The 17,129-nt window shown below is 37.3% G+C and overlaps 1 protein-coding gene across 13 annotated transcripts in view; it reads right to left on the bottom strand.

Annotated features, from left to right (window-relative positions):
• LOC116866117 overlaps positions 1–17,129 on the bottom strand; it is a 198,799-nt gene that overhangs the window by 113,973 nt on the left and 67,697 nt on the right. For 5 of the 13 annotated variants that reach the window (XR_004382334.1, XR_004382333.1, XR_004382331.1 and 2 more), the window contains one exon: positions 4,711–4,800. The exons of 4 other annotated variants lie outside the window; for them this stretch is intronic. Coding sequence is in view for 5 of the 9 variants with exons in the window: in XM_032854826.1 (XP_032710717.1) it covers positions 4,778–4,800 (23 nt within the window). In the remaining 4 variants the exon portion in view is untranslated. Of the gene's footprint in view, positions 1–3,241; positions 3,362–3,383; positions 4,208–4,710; positions 4,801–17,129 lie in introns of those variants that run through there. 4 more of the 13 variants (XM_032854817.1, XM_032854823.1, XM_032854818.1 and 1 more) reach the window with 2 other exon arrangements.

The raw sequence follows: 17,129 nt of genomic DNA, 5'->3' as shown, positions 1-17,129 counted from the left end.
TGGTTAGTAGTGCTTAAAAAGGTAGCAAGGTGAGGATAAGATTTTGATAATTATTTCTCCACTAATATCCCGAGTTTGGCTCTAGTCTTAATCTCTGCTATAAAGCACAAAGTAGATAACACCATCTCATCATCCCTGGTGTCAGAGTTTACTAAGTTTTTCCTTACAAGTATGCCTGTTTGGAACTTCCCATTTATTTTATAGATTTTAGTCTTCGGAATGCATCTAATTAACCTCAATTTCCTTCATTCATAGACATGAGAAAATACCTTGCTTATTATGTAAATTAAATGAGGTTCCATTTGCAAAGTGCATAATACAACACCTGGTATAGAGTAAGAACTCCATAGGGGCGCCTGGGTGCCTCAGTGGGTTAAGGCCTCTGCTTTCAGCTCAGGTCATGATCCCAGAGTCCTGGCATTGAGCCCCACATCGGGCTCTCTGCTCCGTGGAGAGCCTGCTTCCTCCTCTCTTCCCTGCCTGCCTCTCTTGCCTACTTGTGATCTCTGTCAAATAAATAAATAAAATCTTAAAAAAAAAAAAAAGAACTCCATAAATGGTGGTTACTATTATTATTATCCATAGTTCACTTGTGAATAATGGCCTGCACACATTTCCAGCCCATGCAATATTCTATTCTTTTTTTTTTTTGTCTTAAGTTACCAATTCCAGTCTTCTATTTCTGAAGGATTCTCTAACTCCTCAGAAGGTCCTAGAAAAAGTCTGACCATCGATTTTACAATTCTATAATGCTCAAAAAGAAATACAACACCAGAGTCAGAAAAACACATAGAGTATCGGCGAAGATGTTTTTTTAACGTGTGGCCCCTAATGTTCTTCCCTGCAAAGCTAGCAGTATTTCCAGTTTTCTTCATCTTCTGGTATTCTAGCCATCCCCTATCCCCTTCTCCACAAAACCCAGGAGCTCCTTCACCCCACTCCACTCCTTCACCATCCAAGTGGTGGTCTCCCTGCTTTCTCCATTCCTTACAATGCCATTTTACAAAGTGAGTTATTGCTGCTAGTAATGACTTTTTAAAGACTATCCATGCCCTGGACATTTTATTATCTTACTGTTATTAATGCTACTGTAAGGACTTCCAGTCACATTTTGTAGCCACAGCATGAAATCCTTTTCATTAAGCTACAGTTGCATTAATGTTAACAGCTGAAACATTCTGAATCTGAAAAGCCTGCTGTGTTTATCCTCGGAGGGTGTTTTCCTTAGAAATAAGAACACTGGATTGCTCAAATCACAGGCTCCTTCTCAACCTCCTGTTAAAATACTTCCTGTTTATTCTTCTTGATACATTAGGTACTATCCCACTGGTGAGGACAGCATGTGATTATATTCTTGTCACCTTCCTCACCATTGATTGGTTCCTTCAAAACACCTGCAGCATTATCCTGAACTCACTGGACCATTTCACTGCTTGTATATCTAATAAGGAAGATTTTTCTTTGCATTTCTCAACTGTTCTCAAACAGTCCCTTTTTCTTCTTTATTCGTCCCTGTAAGGGAGCGATTAATGATCAATTAGGTTCAGTTATGGCACTTAGCTGATGTAAACAGCTAGTGGTAGGTCTAATGACATAACCCAGTATTCTTGATTCTCCACACAGAGCTCAACCAACCACCCTCAGGAAGAGAGAAGGAACCTTGTTGGCTATTTCAGAGGAAAGTTCCACCAAACTAAGAAAAATGAGGTCTGGTTGTTAATAAAGTAAATTTTTATTTTTTTTTTCTTGGTGAAAAGTCTGGCATAGGGATTTTTATGTACATGTAATGATGATTGCACCATGATAGTCAAGAGGAGATACCTATCAATGATACCACAGTTTAAATTAAAACACTGAAGAAAATATGTGACTTTGGTGCCTTCATGAAAAACATGGTCTGCTTTGAAAACTTTGCATGTTTTATAGACTATAAGAGTTATATAAAAGTACAGCATCTGGGTGGCTCACTCAGTTAAACACCCGACTCTTGATTTCGATTTAGGTCATCTCAGGGTTTTGAGATCCAGACCCAAGTCCCACCCCAGGTGACAAGGCCCAAGCCCTAACACCTGAGGAGCCCTATAGCCAGGCCCTGCCTTAGCAGTGGAGCCTGCTTAAGATTCCCTCTCTCCCTCTGCCCTTCCTCACCTTCAAAAAAAAAAAAAAAAAAAAAGTTGGGGCGCCTGGGTGGCTCAGTTGGCTGGGCATCTGCCTTCAGTTCGGATCGTGATCTTGGGTCCTAGCATGGAGTCCCACATCAGGCTCCCTGCTCAGCAGGGAACCCGCTTCTCCCTCTCCCTCTGCCTGCTTGTGCACTCTCTCTCTCTTTCTGTCGAATAAATAAATATAATCTTAAAAAAAAAAAAAACGTTATATGGAAGAGTTTTTAAAACTCAGGAATATATTGGGGTGCCTGGGTGGCCCCATCACTTAAGTGTCTGCCTGGGATCAAGCCCCACAGCTGGCTCCCTGCTCAGCAGGGAGTCTGCTTCTCCCTCTGCCCCCCTCTCTCAAATAAATAAAATCTTTTTTAAAAAATTAAATAAAACTCAGGAATATGAAAAGCTATGTGACCGGCCTCTGACAGTAATTCTTTTTGGTACAATTCAGGAATGAGGGGCAGCATCTAAGTTTCTTTTTAGTTCTGATAAAGAATTATTTTGCCTAGGGGCGCCTGGGTGGCTCAGTGGGTTAAGGCCTCTGCCTTTGTCTCAGGTCATGATCCCAGCGTCCTGGGATCGAGCCCCGCATTGGGCTCTCTGCTCAGTGGGGAGCCTGCTTCCCTTCCTCTCTCTCTGCCTGCTTCTCTGACTACTTGTGATCTCTGTCAAATAAATAGATTATTTTAAAAAAAGAATTATTTTGCCTAATAGTCTTTTTAAAAAAAAAAGAATTATTTTGCCTAATAGTCTTTTTTTAAAAATATTTTATTTATTTATTTGACAGACAGAGATCACAAGTAGGCAGAGAGGCAGGCAGAGAGAGAAGTGGGGAGGCAGGCTCCCCGCTGAGCAGAGAGCCCAATGTGGGGCTCGATCCCAGGACCCTGGGATCATGACCTGAGCTGAAAGCAGAGGCTTTAGCCCACTGAGCTACCCAGGCACCCCTAATAGTCTTATCTTTTGCAAGAAAAAGAATATTTTTAATGATAAGTTCTGAAAAAAAAAGAAAAAATGAAATTGACTAGAGAGTTATGTAAAAGGGACACAAAAAGATTTCTTAAAAAGGTCCATTTGTTCAGTTGAGCATTTTATTGGCTTTGCATAGGCCGAGATGTATCTCAGTCTGACTTTGGCAGTAGGAGACATAGACAGCTAAATGACTCTCCATTTAAGAGTGGGAGGAACTGAGGTTTTCTTCCCTAGAATAGAGGAAGAAAAGAAGGGTAAGAAAAGTACAGGAGGCTGACATCAAGTTGAGTTGTTTTCTGTTACTACGATATAAGAATCCCTGCGTATTACCACCTTCAGCAAAGTCATCTCTACATGTCTCTGCCTCTGTGAATGTTCCTAGTGGCTACTGAGATGAAGACCAAAATCAACAACTGGGTTAACATGATAGGAAACAGGCAAAATGAACAGAAAGTTACATGATCTATAAACTAGACTAAATGGAAATAGGAGCTCCAAGCCAGAAATGATTATGAAATCACAAGATTTCAGGGAATACACATACATCTTGAGGAAACTTTTGAACAGCTACAATCCACAGGATAATGTTGAAAAGTCAGTCTCATCCATGTCTTAAGTGGCCCAAAGAACAAAGATGATATCTGAGTTAACACAAGTTATGTTTGACAATTTCATTAAAGAAAAAATGTTAAGTATTGCCTATAATCTGAATTATTCTTCAACTGAGTTCTAAAAACAATAAGATCCACACACATAAGAAAATGTCAGTATAGCATTAACCCACAATCTTTATCTTTTTATCCTTGAAGTTAGATAGCTCTTGGAAGACATTTAAAGAAAGTATGCCCAAGAATACTTCAAAATCTGAAGTATTTAGGCATATTAATGAATAATTTCATCAGTTACATTGGAAACTATACCATGCCCTGGCAATCCTCTTATGGCAAGTTCATATTGTGCTTGGCAAGTTTATATTTCCAATCTTTACAATTGGTTCCAAATCTTCACCACTCTTTTCAAGCCCTCTTCTTGGTTCCCTAGTATTCACCCTCAAGTTTTGCAGATGATTTCACTTCCTAATTAATAAACTTGAAGACATCACATATTATTTCCCTAAACTTTTGCCCACCCCTGCATATATACTTGTATCTACAAAGATCTAACTTATTCCCAGAGGAACCCTCTCACCTATTCCAAACCTTGCTGCCTTTTCTCTTTCTACTACATACAAACTTTTGTTCCCTACTAGCAATGTGTTCTCAGACTGCAGACAATTTCTTTCCCACTAAAAATATGTTCCTTTAACTCATATTCCCTCAAATCCACCCATTATCTATTTTCCCTTCTCATGAGGACTTCAGGTCAGTATAGTCTTTGTTTTCTCACAGAAAACAAATATTATCTTTAGCAACTACTATGTTTTCAGCACTATGCTACGTGCAACAATTACAGAATTGCTCTCTCCTCGCTATTCTACTGAAACTGTACTAGGAGATTACCATAGACCTCCTAACTGCCAAATCCAAGGGGTATGTTTCTTGACCTCTCTGAAACATCTGATAATTTTGTTCATTCTTACCTTCTTAAAATTCTTGCAATCTGTGACAACTCATTCTCCTCTTGTACTTCTTTGACAGTTTTCTTTTTTATATATTCTTAGTGGAAAAAGCTACAGAGAAGGGAAAGTGAAAATTACTATGGGGAAAATTATTCTGCCAAATTTTCCCTTGGCAAAAAGTATAGGACCCCAACCTACGTGCAGTCTGTTAGGGACACAAACTTAGATTCAGCAGACACATCTATTTCGAGAGCTGGGTCTCCGATGTCTTCACTACATTAACTCCCAGCACTTAGAAAGGTTTCTGGCACAGAACAGGCAGTCAATAAATATTTTTTATAACAATCTTATTGAGAAATAATTCACATAACGTAAAATTCACCCTTTTAAAGTACACAATTTGTTTTTACTATATTCACAGAGTTGTGTAACCATCACCACTATATAATTTTATAACATTTTTATCATTTCCAAAACTTCCTCACCCATTGGCAATCCTCTTTCCTCCCATTGACTCCTAGAAGCCACTATTCTATTTTGTATCTCTATAGATTTGCCTATTCTGGACATTTATATAAATGGAATTATATAATGTGTAGCCTTTTCTTGCCTTGGTTTCTTTTACTTAGCAAAGTATTTTCAAGTTTCATCCATGTTGTAGCCTGTATCAGCACTTCATTCCTTTTTGTGGCTGAATAATATTCCATTATAGGAATCTGTGACATATTTTTTATCCATTCATCAGGTGATAGACATTTGGGTTGTTTCCATTTTTTGGCTATCATGAAAATACTGCTGTGAACAATCATTTATAAGGTTTTATGTGAACATATGTTCTCCACTCTCATGGGTATATGTCAAGAGGTGGAATTTCTGGGTCATATGGTAACCCTGTTTTTAACATTTTGAAGAACTGCCAAACTGTTTTTGGAAAGTGGTTGAACCATTTTACAATCCTACCAATGAATAAGAGTTCTAATTCCTCCATATCCTCACTCATGCTTATTATTGCTTGTCATTTTATGTTAGCCATGCTAGTAGGTGTGGTGTCTAATTGTTTTAATTTGTACACCTCAAACAGCTAATGATGTTGAGCATCTTCTCAAGTGCTTATTGACCCTTTGTCTAGTCAATAAATATTTTATAAATAAATGTAGACAATCACAGAAATCTTTGAGGCAGTCTCTCAAGGACACCATCCAGAGTTATTCAGAGAGTTACAAATAGCAATGAATGATCAGCAGAGATAGAGAGCATGTTCTGGTCAAATAACTGCATACTCAACCACCTTAGTTAATGTAGCTGAATGATGCTTCATTCAATATTGACATTTGATTTGTAAATGATCAATGATGAGCAGTGCCTCTCATTCTGATCCCAAATTCTTTTTTCTTAAGATTTTATTTATTTGACAGACAGAGAGTAAGCACAAGCAGTGGGAGCAGCACGGTCCCCACAGAGCAGGGAGCCCAACATGGGACTTGATCCCAAAACCCTGGGATTATGACCTGAGGTGAAGGCAGATGTTAAAAGACTGAGCCACCCAGACATCTCTGATCTCAAATTCTTTCCAGCAAATGGGAAGAGAATGTGTTATTGAGAGCGTGTTATAGAGGGGGGGAAAGGTGTTATAGAGAGGGAAAAGATGTTAATAGAGGGGAAAAAAATTGTCACAGGAGATGATTGTCTTACATCATTTGGAGAACCAAGACTCAGAAGTTATCATGGTCCTAATCTATCCTGACTTACCTGTCCAAAATGCTAATAAGAATATGTGTAGAGAATAATTTTTGAGATAATTGATTATCTATTTTAATGTTAGAATATTATATATCTCAGATGATCATTTAAAAAATAATCTGAAAAGCTTATATACATTTAGTAAACAAAGCCATATTTTATTTGTAACTGGAAACTACCATATTTATTCTTCTGAAATACTAATCTTTTGAAAAGTTTATATTTTTGTCATAAATAATGTGTTTTCCTTAGCTACACAGATATTTTTTGAAATTTGTTAGTTTCTTAGCTGACTGAATTTTAGAAACTTCTAGGTTTTTTGGCATATTACATGTTATATTATATATAATAATTCATAGTAATATCTTATGAACATTTGTGTTTCTGTGGTATCAATTGCAATCCTCTTTCATTTCAGATTTTATTTATTTGAGTCCTTTTTTTTTTTTTTTTCTTTTTTCTTGATGAATCTGGCTAAAGGTTTGTCAGTTTAATTTATCTTTTCAAAGAACCACCCCGGATCTTTTCTATTATCTTTTTTTTTTTTTCTATTTCATTTGTTTCTGCTCTGATCCTTGTTATTTCCTTCAGTAACTTTGGGCTTTATTTGTTCTTTTTTCTAGCTCTTTGAGATGTGAAGAAGTTTTTTATTTGAAACTTTCTTGATTCTTGAGATAGGCATTGCTATGAACTTCCCTCTTAGAACTGCTTTTGCTGCATCCCATAAATTTTGGTATGTTACCTTTACATTTTCATTCATCACAAGGTATATTTTGATTTCTCTGTTGATTTCTTCTTTGACCTTTTAGTTGTTCCACAGCATGTTGTTTAATCTCCACATATTTGTGAATTTTCCAGTTTTCTTTGTGTAACTAGTTTCTAGAGTCATACCACTGTGGTCAGAAAAGATGCTTGATATTATTTCAATCCTTTAAACTTATTAAGACTTATTTTGTGGCCTAACAATTGATCTTGGAAAATGTTCCAGTGCACTTGAAAAAAAGAAATGTGTATTCTGCTGCTTTTGGGTAGAATGTCCCATAATTGTCTGTTAAGTTCATCTGGTCTAACATGTTGTTTAGGGTTGATGTTTCCTTTTTAATTTTCTGTCTGGATAATCTATATATTGATCCAAGTAGGGTATTAAAGTCCTCTACATTATTATAGCACTGTCTATTTCTCCCTTTAGGTTTGTTAATATTTGCTTTACATATTTAGGTGCTTTTATGTTGGATATATGAACATTTACAACATTTATATCTTCTTGTTGGAGTCAATCCTCTATCATTATATAATGCCCTTCTTTGTCTCTTATTACAGTCTTTGTTTTAAAGTCTATCTTGTCAAATATAAATGTAGCTACTCAGCTTTCTTTTGGTTTCCATTTGCACGAAATATCTTTTTCTATCCCTTTCTTTTCTTTTCTTTTAAAGATTTTATTTATTTATTTGACAGAAAGAAATCACAAGTAGGTAGAGAGGAGGCAGGCAGAGAGAGAAGGGGAAGCAGGCTCCCTGCTGAGCAGAGAGCCTGATGCGGGGCTTGATCCCAGGACCCTGAGATCATGATCTGAGCCGAAGGCAAAGACTTAACGCACTGAGCCATCTAGGCACCCCCCATCCTTTATTTTCAATCTATTTGTGTCCTTATATCTAAAGTGTGTCCTTGTAGACTGTGTATAAATGGGCATTTTTTTAAATCCATTTAGCCACTCTATGTCTTTTGATTAGAGAATTTAGTCCATTTACACTTAAAGTTATTATCAACAGACATGTGCTTATTACCATTCTGTCAATTGTTTTGTAGCTATTTTTTGTAGTTCCTCTCTGTTCCCTTTTTCTCTTGCTTGCTTCCTTTGTAAATTGATGACCTTCTTTAGTGGTATGCTTATATTCCTTTCTTTTTATCTTTTGTGTATTTACTATAGGTTTTTGCTTTGTGGTTACTATGAGGTTACTATAATAACTTGTAACAGTCTATTTTGAGTTAATAACAACTTAAGTTTGAACTTGTTCTAAAGCTCAACATTTTTACTCTCTACACATACATGCATGGTTTATATTGATTTCACATTTTACATCTTTTTATTTTGTGTATCCCTTAATTAATTATTTTGATCAGTTATTTTTATTACTTTTATCTTATAAACTTTAGCTTTTTTAAAAAAAATTATTTTTATTAACATAAAATGTATTATTTGCCCCAGGGGTACAGGTCTGTGAATCATCAGGCTTACACATTTCACAGCACTCATCATAGCACATACCCTCCCCAATATTCATAACCACCCTTTCCTACCACTCCAGCCCCCAGCAAGCAAGAGTCTCTTAGGCTTTGTCTCCCTCTGGATACCATCTTGTTTCATTTTGACTTTAGCTTTATGAATAATTAAACCACTACCTTTACTATATGTTTACTTTTCCAGTGGGATTTCTTCTTTCATGTGTGCTCTTGTTACTAATTAGTGCCTTTTCTCTTCAACTTAAAGAAGTCCCTTTAACATTTCTTGTAAGACTAATATAGTCGTGATGAACTCTTTTCGCTTTTGTTCACCTGGAAAACTCTTTATCTCTCCTTCAATTCTGAATGATAACTTTTCTGAGTTAGTTTGACTTACAATGGTTCAACTTACAATGGTGCGAAAACAACACACATTTCTACTGAATACAATACACATTCACAATGTTGTGAATCTGTACTTCAAATTTTGAATTTTGATCTTTTCCCAGGCTAATGATATGCAGTACAATACTCTCTCATGATGTTGGGTAGTGACAGTGAACTGTAGCTCCCGGTCAGCCATGTGATTTGATTGCAAGGATAAAAAACTGATAAACTTACAAACATTCTGTACCTATGCAACCATTCTGTTTTTCATTTTTGGTACAGTATTAAACAAGTTACATGAGATATTCAACATTTTATTATAAAATATGTTTTGTGTTAGATGATTTTGCCCAACTGTAGACTAAAGTAAGTGTTCTGAGCACATAAGGTAGGCTAGGTTAAACATTGATGTTTGGTAGGTTGGATATATTCTATGCATTTTTGACTTATAATATTTTCAATTTACAATGGGTTTATTGAGATGTAACCCTATCATAAGTTGAGGAAGGTCTGTAATGTGTCTTAGGTCTCTTTGAGTTCATCTTTTTTTAAGACAGAGAAAGAGAGCACACATGCATGAGTAGGCAGGGGGTTGGGAGGAGGGGCAAAGGGAGAGAGAGAGAATCTTAGGCAGGCTCCATGCCTAGCACAGAGCCTGACATGGGACTCGATCTCATGACCCTGAGATCATGACTTGAGCCAAAATCAAGAGTTGGATGCTTGACTGAGTCACCCAGGTGCCCCTGAATTCATCTTATTTCGAACTCTCTGGGCTTCTTGGATCTGGATATCTGCCTCTTTTCCCACGTTAGGAAAGTTTTTGGCCATTATCTCTTTGAGACTCCTGCCCCTTCTCTCCCTCTTTCTGGAAGCCCTATAATGCAACTGTTAGTCTGTTTAATGTTGTCACATGTCCCATGTTCAATGAACTATCTTCATTTTATCTTTTTTCTTTTTCCTTTTTTTTTTACTTTTTGCTGCTCTGATTGAGTTCCATCGCTCTGTCTTCAAGTGGACAGATCCTTTATTCTGCTTCCCTTAGTCTGATTTTGAACCCCTCTAGTGTATTTTTAGTTCAGTTATTGTATTCATCAGCCCTATGACTTCTATTTGCTACCTTCTTATATTTTTCATCTTTTTGCTGAAGTTCTCACTGTGTTCATCCATTTCTCTCCCCAACTCAGCCAGCAGCTTTATGACAATCACTTTTAACTGTTCATCAGGTACATTACTATAATATTTCCAAAGACCTCAGTGGGCAGGCACAATCTTTATTCTCACCCTCTGTCATGCTCTAGAGTGTCAATCTCTTTGCGGGGAGCTTTACATGCATCTGGTGCCTGGTGTTTGCAGCTGATGCCCAAGAGATGCCTCTTTGATTGCCTGGTTTTGGTGAACAGAAGGGTTTGCTCCCTTGGTTTGCACAGGATTGTAGCAATAGACAGACAGTTCTTGGCAGGCTACTACTTCCAAAGAATGGCACAGACAGCAGACTGAGGCACACTCTCCAGTCTTCCTTTGAAGGATGCCAAATAGCTTGTCCTGGAGCTTTGAACTGAGGAGCAGGTTTCAGGTTTGGCATACATTTAGTGACCCACACAGCTGCTCTCAAGGAATGTAGGCTGTGGATGCCATCTTTGCACTTTTCCTCTGCTTTCCTCTAGCTTGCCAGTATCTTCCAGAAACAAGTTTATACACTCATCTGAAGACCTGAGTTTTGTGATTGCCACCCAAAGGATACTTCCAGACCACCTGACTCTGGTGGCCAGTGGGGCTTATACTTGTGGCCCCTTGGGACTATATATATTTACATAATTTTAAAAGCTGCCATCTGAGGATCTGGCTTCCAGTCAGCCTAAATGTACATGCTGAGGTCCTTTCCTTAGTACACTGACAATTCTTAGAACATTCTCAACTACTGTGAGTTATTAAAAATATAACAGGACACATGGAAAAGCACAGAAAGTTGAGAGGTGACCAAGATTGGGGCAGGGAAGGAACAAAAATTTCATCTCCTACACAAGGCCACTTCTTCAAGACTAGAAGTGGTTATTGCATCTTACTGTATAGAAACCAACATAGATAGGCAAGCTGAAGGAAGAAACAAAGGAATATATTCCAAATGACTATTTTGTTTCCTAGAAAGATATTTATTTTATTTTCAGTATATAAATTATATATTTTATGGTTTAGTGTTTTGTTTTCATTTTAAATTATTCCTTGTAATCTCTACACCCAATTTGATACCTTCTTATATGAACTCAAACTTATATGTGAGCTCAAACTCACAGCTCCAAGATCAAGAGCCATGTGCTTTACTGACTAAACCAGCCAGTGACCCCAATTGAGTTAGTTATTCCTTGGAGGAAAAGGACCATAATATTTTCTGGGATTATATGTTAAGTCATAATCCAGTCAGATCCACAGCATAGTAAAAAGGCCCAGCTGGAAAAATCTGCACCATTCACTCAGTTAATACCATCCCACTCAATCCCACTTCTGAAATTATGTAGATTGATAAATTCAGGCCACATCCAGGTCTATCACCAAGTTGTGTGTCTGATCTTTTCTTATAGTTAGATTAAGATTGTACATTTTTATCAGAAATAGCACAGAACTGGTATAATTGTGGGGAGTGGTATTTAAAATCAAAACCTGCGTAGATGTGCTCACTGCTAATAGCACACTTTGCTTTCAAACACACACAATGGAGAAGATTACTAGAAAGAGTTCTATGTATTTTGTGGCTTTTTGCCTGAGGGAAATTCCCAGTCTGTGGAACATGGGATAGCTATAATTCAAGTAGAAAGCTGCAGTCTTAGTGCTATAGGAATCATAAAACAAAGTGTAGAGCTGACACAATGGCTGGAAGTAAAGGGAGAACCCTGAGAATAAAGGAGTCTGAAAATCTGCATAAATATTCCATCCAGTGTGTAGAAAGGGGAACCCTCTTACACTGTTGGTGGGAATGAAGATTGGTGCAACCACTTTGGAAAATAGTGTGGAGATTCCTCAAAAAATTAAAAATAGAGCTACCCTATGACCTGGCAATTGCACTACTGGGTATTTATCCCAAAGATATGGAGGTAGTGGAAAAAAAGGGTCATATGTGACCCAATGTTCATAGCGGCAATGTCCACAATAGCCAAACTGTGGAAAGAGCTGAGATGCCCTTCAACAGAAGAATGGGTAAAGAAGATGTGGTCCATATATACAATGGAATATTACTCAGCCATCAGAAAGGATGAAAACCCAAATTTGCATCAACAGGGATGGAACTGGAGGAGATTATGCTGAGTTAAATAAATTAAGCAGAGAAAGTCAATTATCATATGGTTTCACTTACTTGTGGAACATAGGAATAACATGGAGGACATTGGGAGAAGGAAAGAAGTGAGTTGGGGGAAATCAGAGAAGGGAGACAGACCATGAGAAACTGTGGATTCTGAGAAACAAACTGAGGGTTTTAGAGGGAAAGGGGGTGGGGGGGTTTAGTGAGCCTGGTGGCAGGTATTAAGCATATTGATACCTATTGCATGTAGCACTGGGTGTTGTACATAAACAATGAATCTTGGAATGCTGCATCAAAAACTAATGATTTTATGGTGACTAACATAACACAATAAAAAAAAAATATTCCATCCAAGTCTTTGGATGATCTCAGGAGTACATTCATGTAATAGGAAACTCAAAATCACCCAGCAGAAAACAACAGCAGAAAGGGTGTGGGTATTTAGCACATTTCAGCCACTATCCATCCAAGGGAGACAGAGTTCTGAGTCTGTATCTAGTCAAGTCAAATTCTGCCAAAAAAAAAATAATATTTTTCAGAGACAACATTCAGTATCCCTATAATGTCCAGTACATAATAAAAAATTATTTAAAAAAAAATATTGTATTTATTTATTTGACAGACAGAGATCACAAGTAGATGGAGAGGCAGGCAAAGAGAGAGAGGAGGAAGCAGGCTCCCCACCGAGCAGAGAGGCTGATGTGGGGCTCGATCCCAGGACCCTGGAAACACGACCCAAGCTGAAGGCAGAGGCTTTAACCCACTGAGCCACCCAGGTGCCCCCATAATAAAAAGTTATTAACATGAAAAGAAACAGAAAAATATGGCCTACAGACATACTGAGAAAATAATCAATAGAAACCAAACCTGACTGGACTAAATGTTGGAATTAGTAGACAAGAATTTGAAAACAGCTATTAAAATTTAGTCATGATTAATTAACTAAAGGACAGAGTTAGTACAAAGATGAAAATTATTTTTAGAAAAAAATTCAAATCTAAATTTCTGACCTAGGAATATAACATCTAAGATAAAAAAATACACTGACTAAGATATACAGCAAATTGGAAATAGCATAAGATAATTAAATGACATTTTAAAGTGCATAAATAAAATTTTAACCCATGTATCTATATCTAATAATAGTACTCTCCAAAAATGAAGACCAAAAAAAGACAATTTCAAATAAAACTGACAAAGGAAAATATAAGTGAAATGAAGGAGTCAGTTAATGGAAATTTCAATAGAAATTACTCAATCTAAACAATGGGAGGGGGGAATGAAAATTAGTAGACCATTTCTCACAGTAGAACTGTGAGAAAATATCAAATGATCTGACATACATATAATTGGAGTCATGGAAGGGGAAGGAAGAGCATAAATAGAGGCAGAAAAATATGAAAACATAACAGGTAAAAATTTCCCAAGAAAGTATGAAGTACATCATGCTATCAGGTAGGATAAATTCAAAGAAAACCCCAACTAGGTACATCATAGCCAAATTGCTGAAAAATAAAATTAAAGAAAAAAATCTTAAAGCCGACAGAAATAAAAAGACATGGAACATATAGCAGAACAATAATACAAGTGATAGATAATTTTTCATAACAAACTGTGGCAGGCTACAAAATCAATGTACAGAAATCTGTTGCATACATAGACACTAATAATGAAGCAGCAGAAAGTGAAACTGAGAAAACAATTCCATTTACATTTGCACCAAAAACAATAAAATATCTTGGAATAAACTTAACCAAAGAGTTGAAAGACATTTACTCTGAAAACTATAAAACACTGATGAAAGAAATTCAAGACAATACAAATGGAAAGACAGTCATGTTCATGAGTTGGAAGAACAAACATTGTGAAAATGTCTATGCTACCCAAAGCAATCTACCGATTTAATGCAATCGTTATCAAAATACCAACAGTATTTTTCACAAAAGTAAAACAAACAATTTTAAAGTCTGTATAGAACCATAAAAGACCTTGAATAGCCAAAGCAATCTTGAAAAAGAAAAACAAAACTAGAGGTATAACAACTCAGATTTTAAGTTCTATTACTAAGCAGCAGTAATTAAAATAGTATAGTACTGGCATTAAAATAGACACATGAATTAATAGAACAGATTAGAAAACCCAGAAATAAACCCACAGTTATATGGTCAATTAATCTTTGACAAAAGAGTAATGAATGTACAATGGTAAAAAGACAGTCTTTTCAATAAACAGTGTTGGGAAAATTGGACAGCTAACTGCAAAGGAATGAAACTGGACCACTTTCTTTCACCATACACAAAAACAAACTCAAAATGGATTAAAGACTAAGTGCGAGATGTGAAACCGTAAAAGTCCTTGAGGAGAACGTAGGCAGTATCTTCTTTGATACTGGCCATCGCAACATTTTTCTAGATATGTCTCCTGAGGAAAGCAAAATAAAAGCAAATCAAACTATTGGGACTACATCAAAATGAAGTTTCTACACAGCAGAGGAAACAACAAAGCTAAAAGGCAACCTACTGAATGAGGGAAGATATTTACAGATGACATATCCAATAAAGGGTTAGTATCCAAAATACATAAAGTATCCAAACTATATAAAGAATTTATACAACTTAATACCCAAAAAACAAATAATCCAATTTAGAAAATCGGCAGAAGACACGGACAGACATTTCTCCAATGAAGACATCCAGATGGCCAACAGATACATGAAAAGACATTCAACATCACTCATCATCAGGGAAATGCAAATCAAAACTAAAATGATACATGACCTCACACCTGTCAGAAGGGCTAAAAGCAAAAACACAAGAAACAATAGGTGTTGATGAGGATGTGGAGAAAAAGGAACCTTCTTGCATTGTTAATGGGAATGCAAAGTGGTAGAGCCACTCTGGAAGACAGTATAGAGTTTCGTCAAAAAACTAAAAATAGATCTACTCTACAATCCAGTAATTATGCTACTGGGTATTTATCCCCAAAATACAAAAAACACTAATTCAAAGGGATATATGTACCCCCATGGTTATTGTAGCATTTTTTACAATAGCCAAACTGTAGGAGCAGCCCAAGTGTCTGTCCATTGTTAGATGAATGGATAAAGATGTGGTATAATATATATATATAATATATGTATTAGTCAGCAATAAAAAAGAATAAAATCTTGTCATTTGCAACAACATGGATAGAGCTAGAGAGTATAATGCTAAGTGAAATAAGTCAGAGAAAGACAAATACCATATGATCTCACTCATATGGAATTTAAGGAACAAAGAAATAAGCAAAGCAGAAAAAAAGAGAGAGAGAAATCAAAAAAACAGATTTTAATTATAGAGAAAAAACTGATGGTTACCAGAGGGAGATAGGTAGGTGTTAGGGATTTAAAAGTATGCACTAATGATGAAAAAATAAAATAAAATAAAAAGAAACTATGGAAACCAGAAGTTTCTTCTTCACTGAGTCCCATTTCTCAAGAACACAGGTCATAATTTCCCATAATTATTCATTTTTTTATCCCCCATACATACACAGTAGCTCAGAACACCAATACCAACACCAATTAATATTAGTACAATTAAAAAAATGTTTGTGCTGAATGTGGGAGTGAAGATGGCAGAGAAGTAGCAGGCTGAGACTACTTCAGGTAGCGGGAGATCAGCTAGATAGCTTATCTAAAGATTGCAAACACCTACAAATACAACGGAAGATCGAAGAGAAAAAAAACAGCAATTCTAGAAACAGAAAATCAACCACTTTCTGAAAGGTAGGACTGGCGGAGAAGTGAAGCCAAACCGACGGGAAGATAGACCGCGGGGGGAGGGGCCGGCTCCCGGCAAGCGGCGGAGCAACGGAGCACAAAATCAGGACTTTTAAAAGTCTGTTCCGCTGAGGGACATCGCTCCAGAGGCTTAACCGGGGTGAAGCCCACGCAGGGTCAGCGTGGCCTCAGGGTCACGCAGGGTCACAGAAGGATCGGGGGTGTCTGAGGGTCGCAGAGCTTACAGGTATTAGAAAGGGGAAGCCGGCTACAGAGACGGAGCCGAGGAGTGAGCTCTAAGCTCGGGGTTACCTTGAACCGGTCGCAGACTCGGTGAGCTCGGAGCGTGGCCGAAGGCCAGGGAGACGGGAGAAATTGGGCGCTGTTCTCTGAGGGTGCACTGAGGAGTGGGGCCCCGGGCTCTCGGCTCCTGCGGGCTGGAGACTGGGAGGCCGCCATCTTCATTCCCGTCCTCCGGAACTCTACGGAAAGCATTCAGGGAACAAAAGCTGCCAAAAGCAAACCCGAGCGGATTACTCAGCCCGCCCCTGGTAAGGGCGGTGCAACTCCGCCTGGGGCAAAGACACTTGAGAGTCACTACAACAGGCCCCTCCCCCAGAAGAACAACAAGAAATCCAGCCAGGACCAAGTTCACCTACCAAGGAGTGCAGTTTCAATACCAAGGAGAGCAGCGGAATTCCAGAGGAGGAGAAAGCAAAGCACTGAACTGGCTTTCTCCCCATGATTCTTTAGCCTTGCAGTGAATTTAATTTTTTTTTTCTTTTTCAATTTTTTTTCTCTTCTTCTGCTATTTTTTTAACTTTTACTTTTTCTTTTTTAACGTTTTTTAACTAGTTTATCTAACATATATATATTTTTTCTTTTTTATATTTTTTCTTTATTCGTTTTCTTTTTTTAATTGTTTCTTTTCTTTTCTTTTCTTTTTTCTTTCTGAACCTCTTTTTATCCCCTTTCTCCCCCTCACGATTTGGGATCTCTTCTGATTTGGTTAAAGCATATTTTCCTGGGGCTGTTGCCACC

This window comes from Lontra canadensis, unplaced genomic scaffold (genome assembly GCF_010015895.1).
Source record: "Lontra canadensis isolate GAN:19392208 unplaced genomic scaffold, GSC_riverotter_1.0 scaffold9, whole genome shotgun sequence".
NCBI classification, from domain to species: Eukaryota; Metazoa; Chordata; class Mammalia; order Carnivora; family Mustelidae; genus Lontra; species Lontra canadensis.
This window is presented reverse-complemented; position numbering and strand designations above follow the sequence as displayed.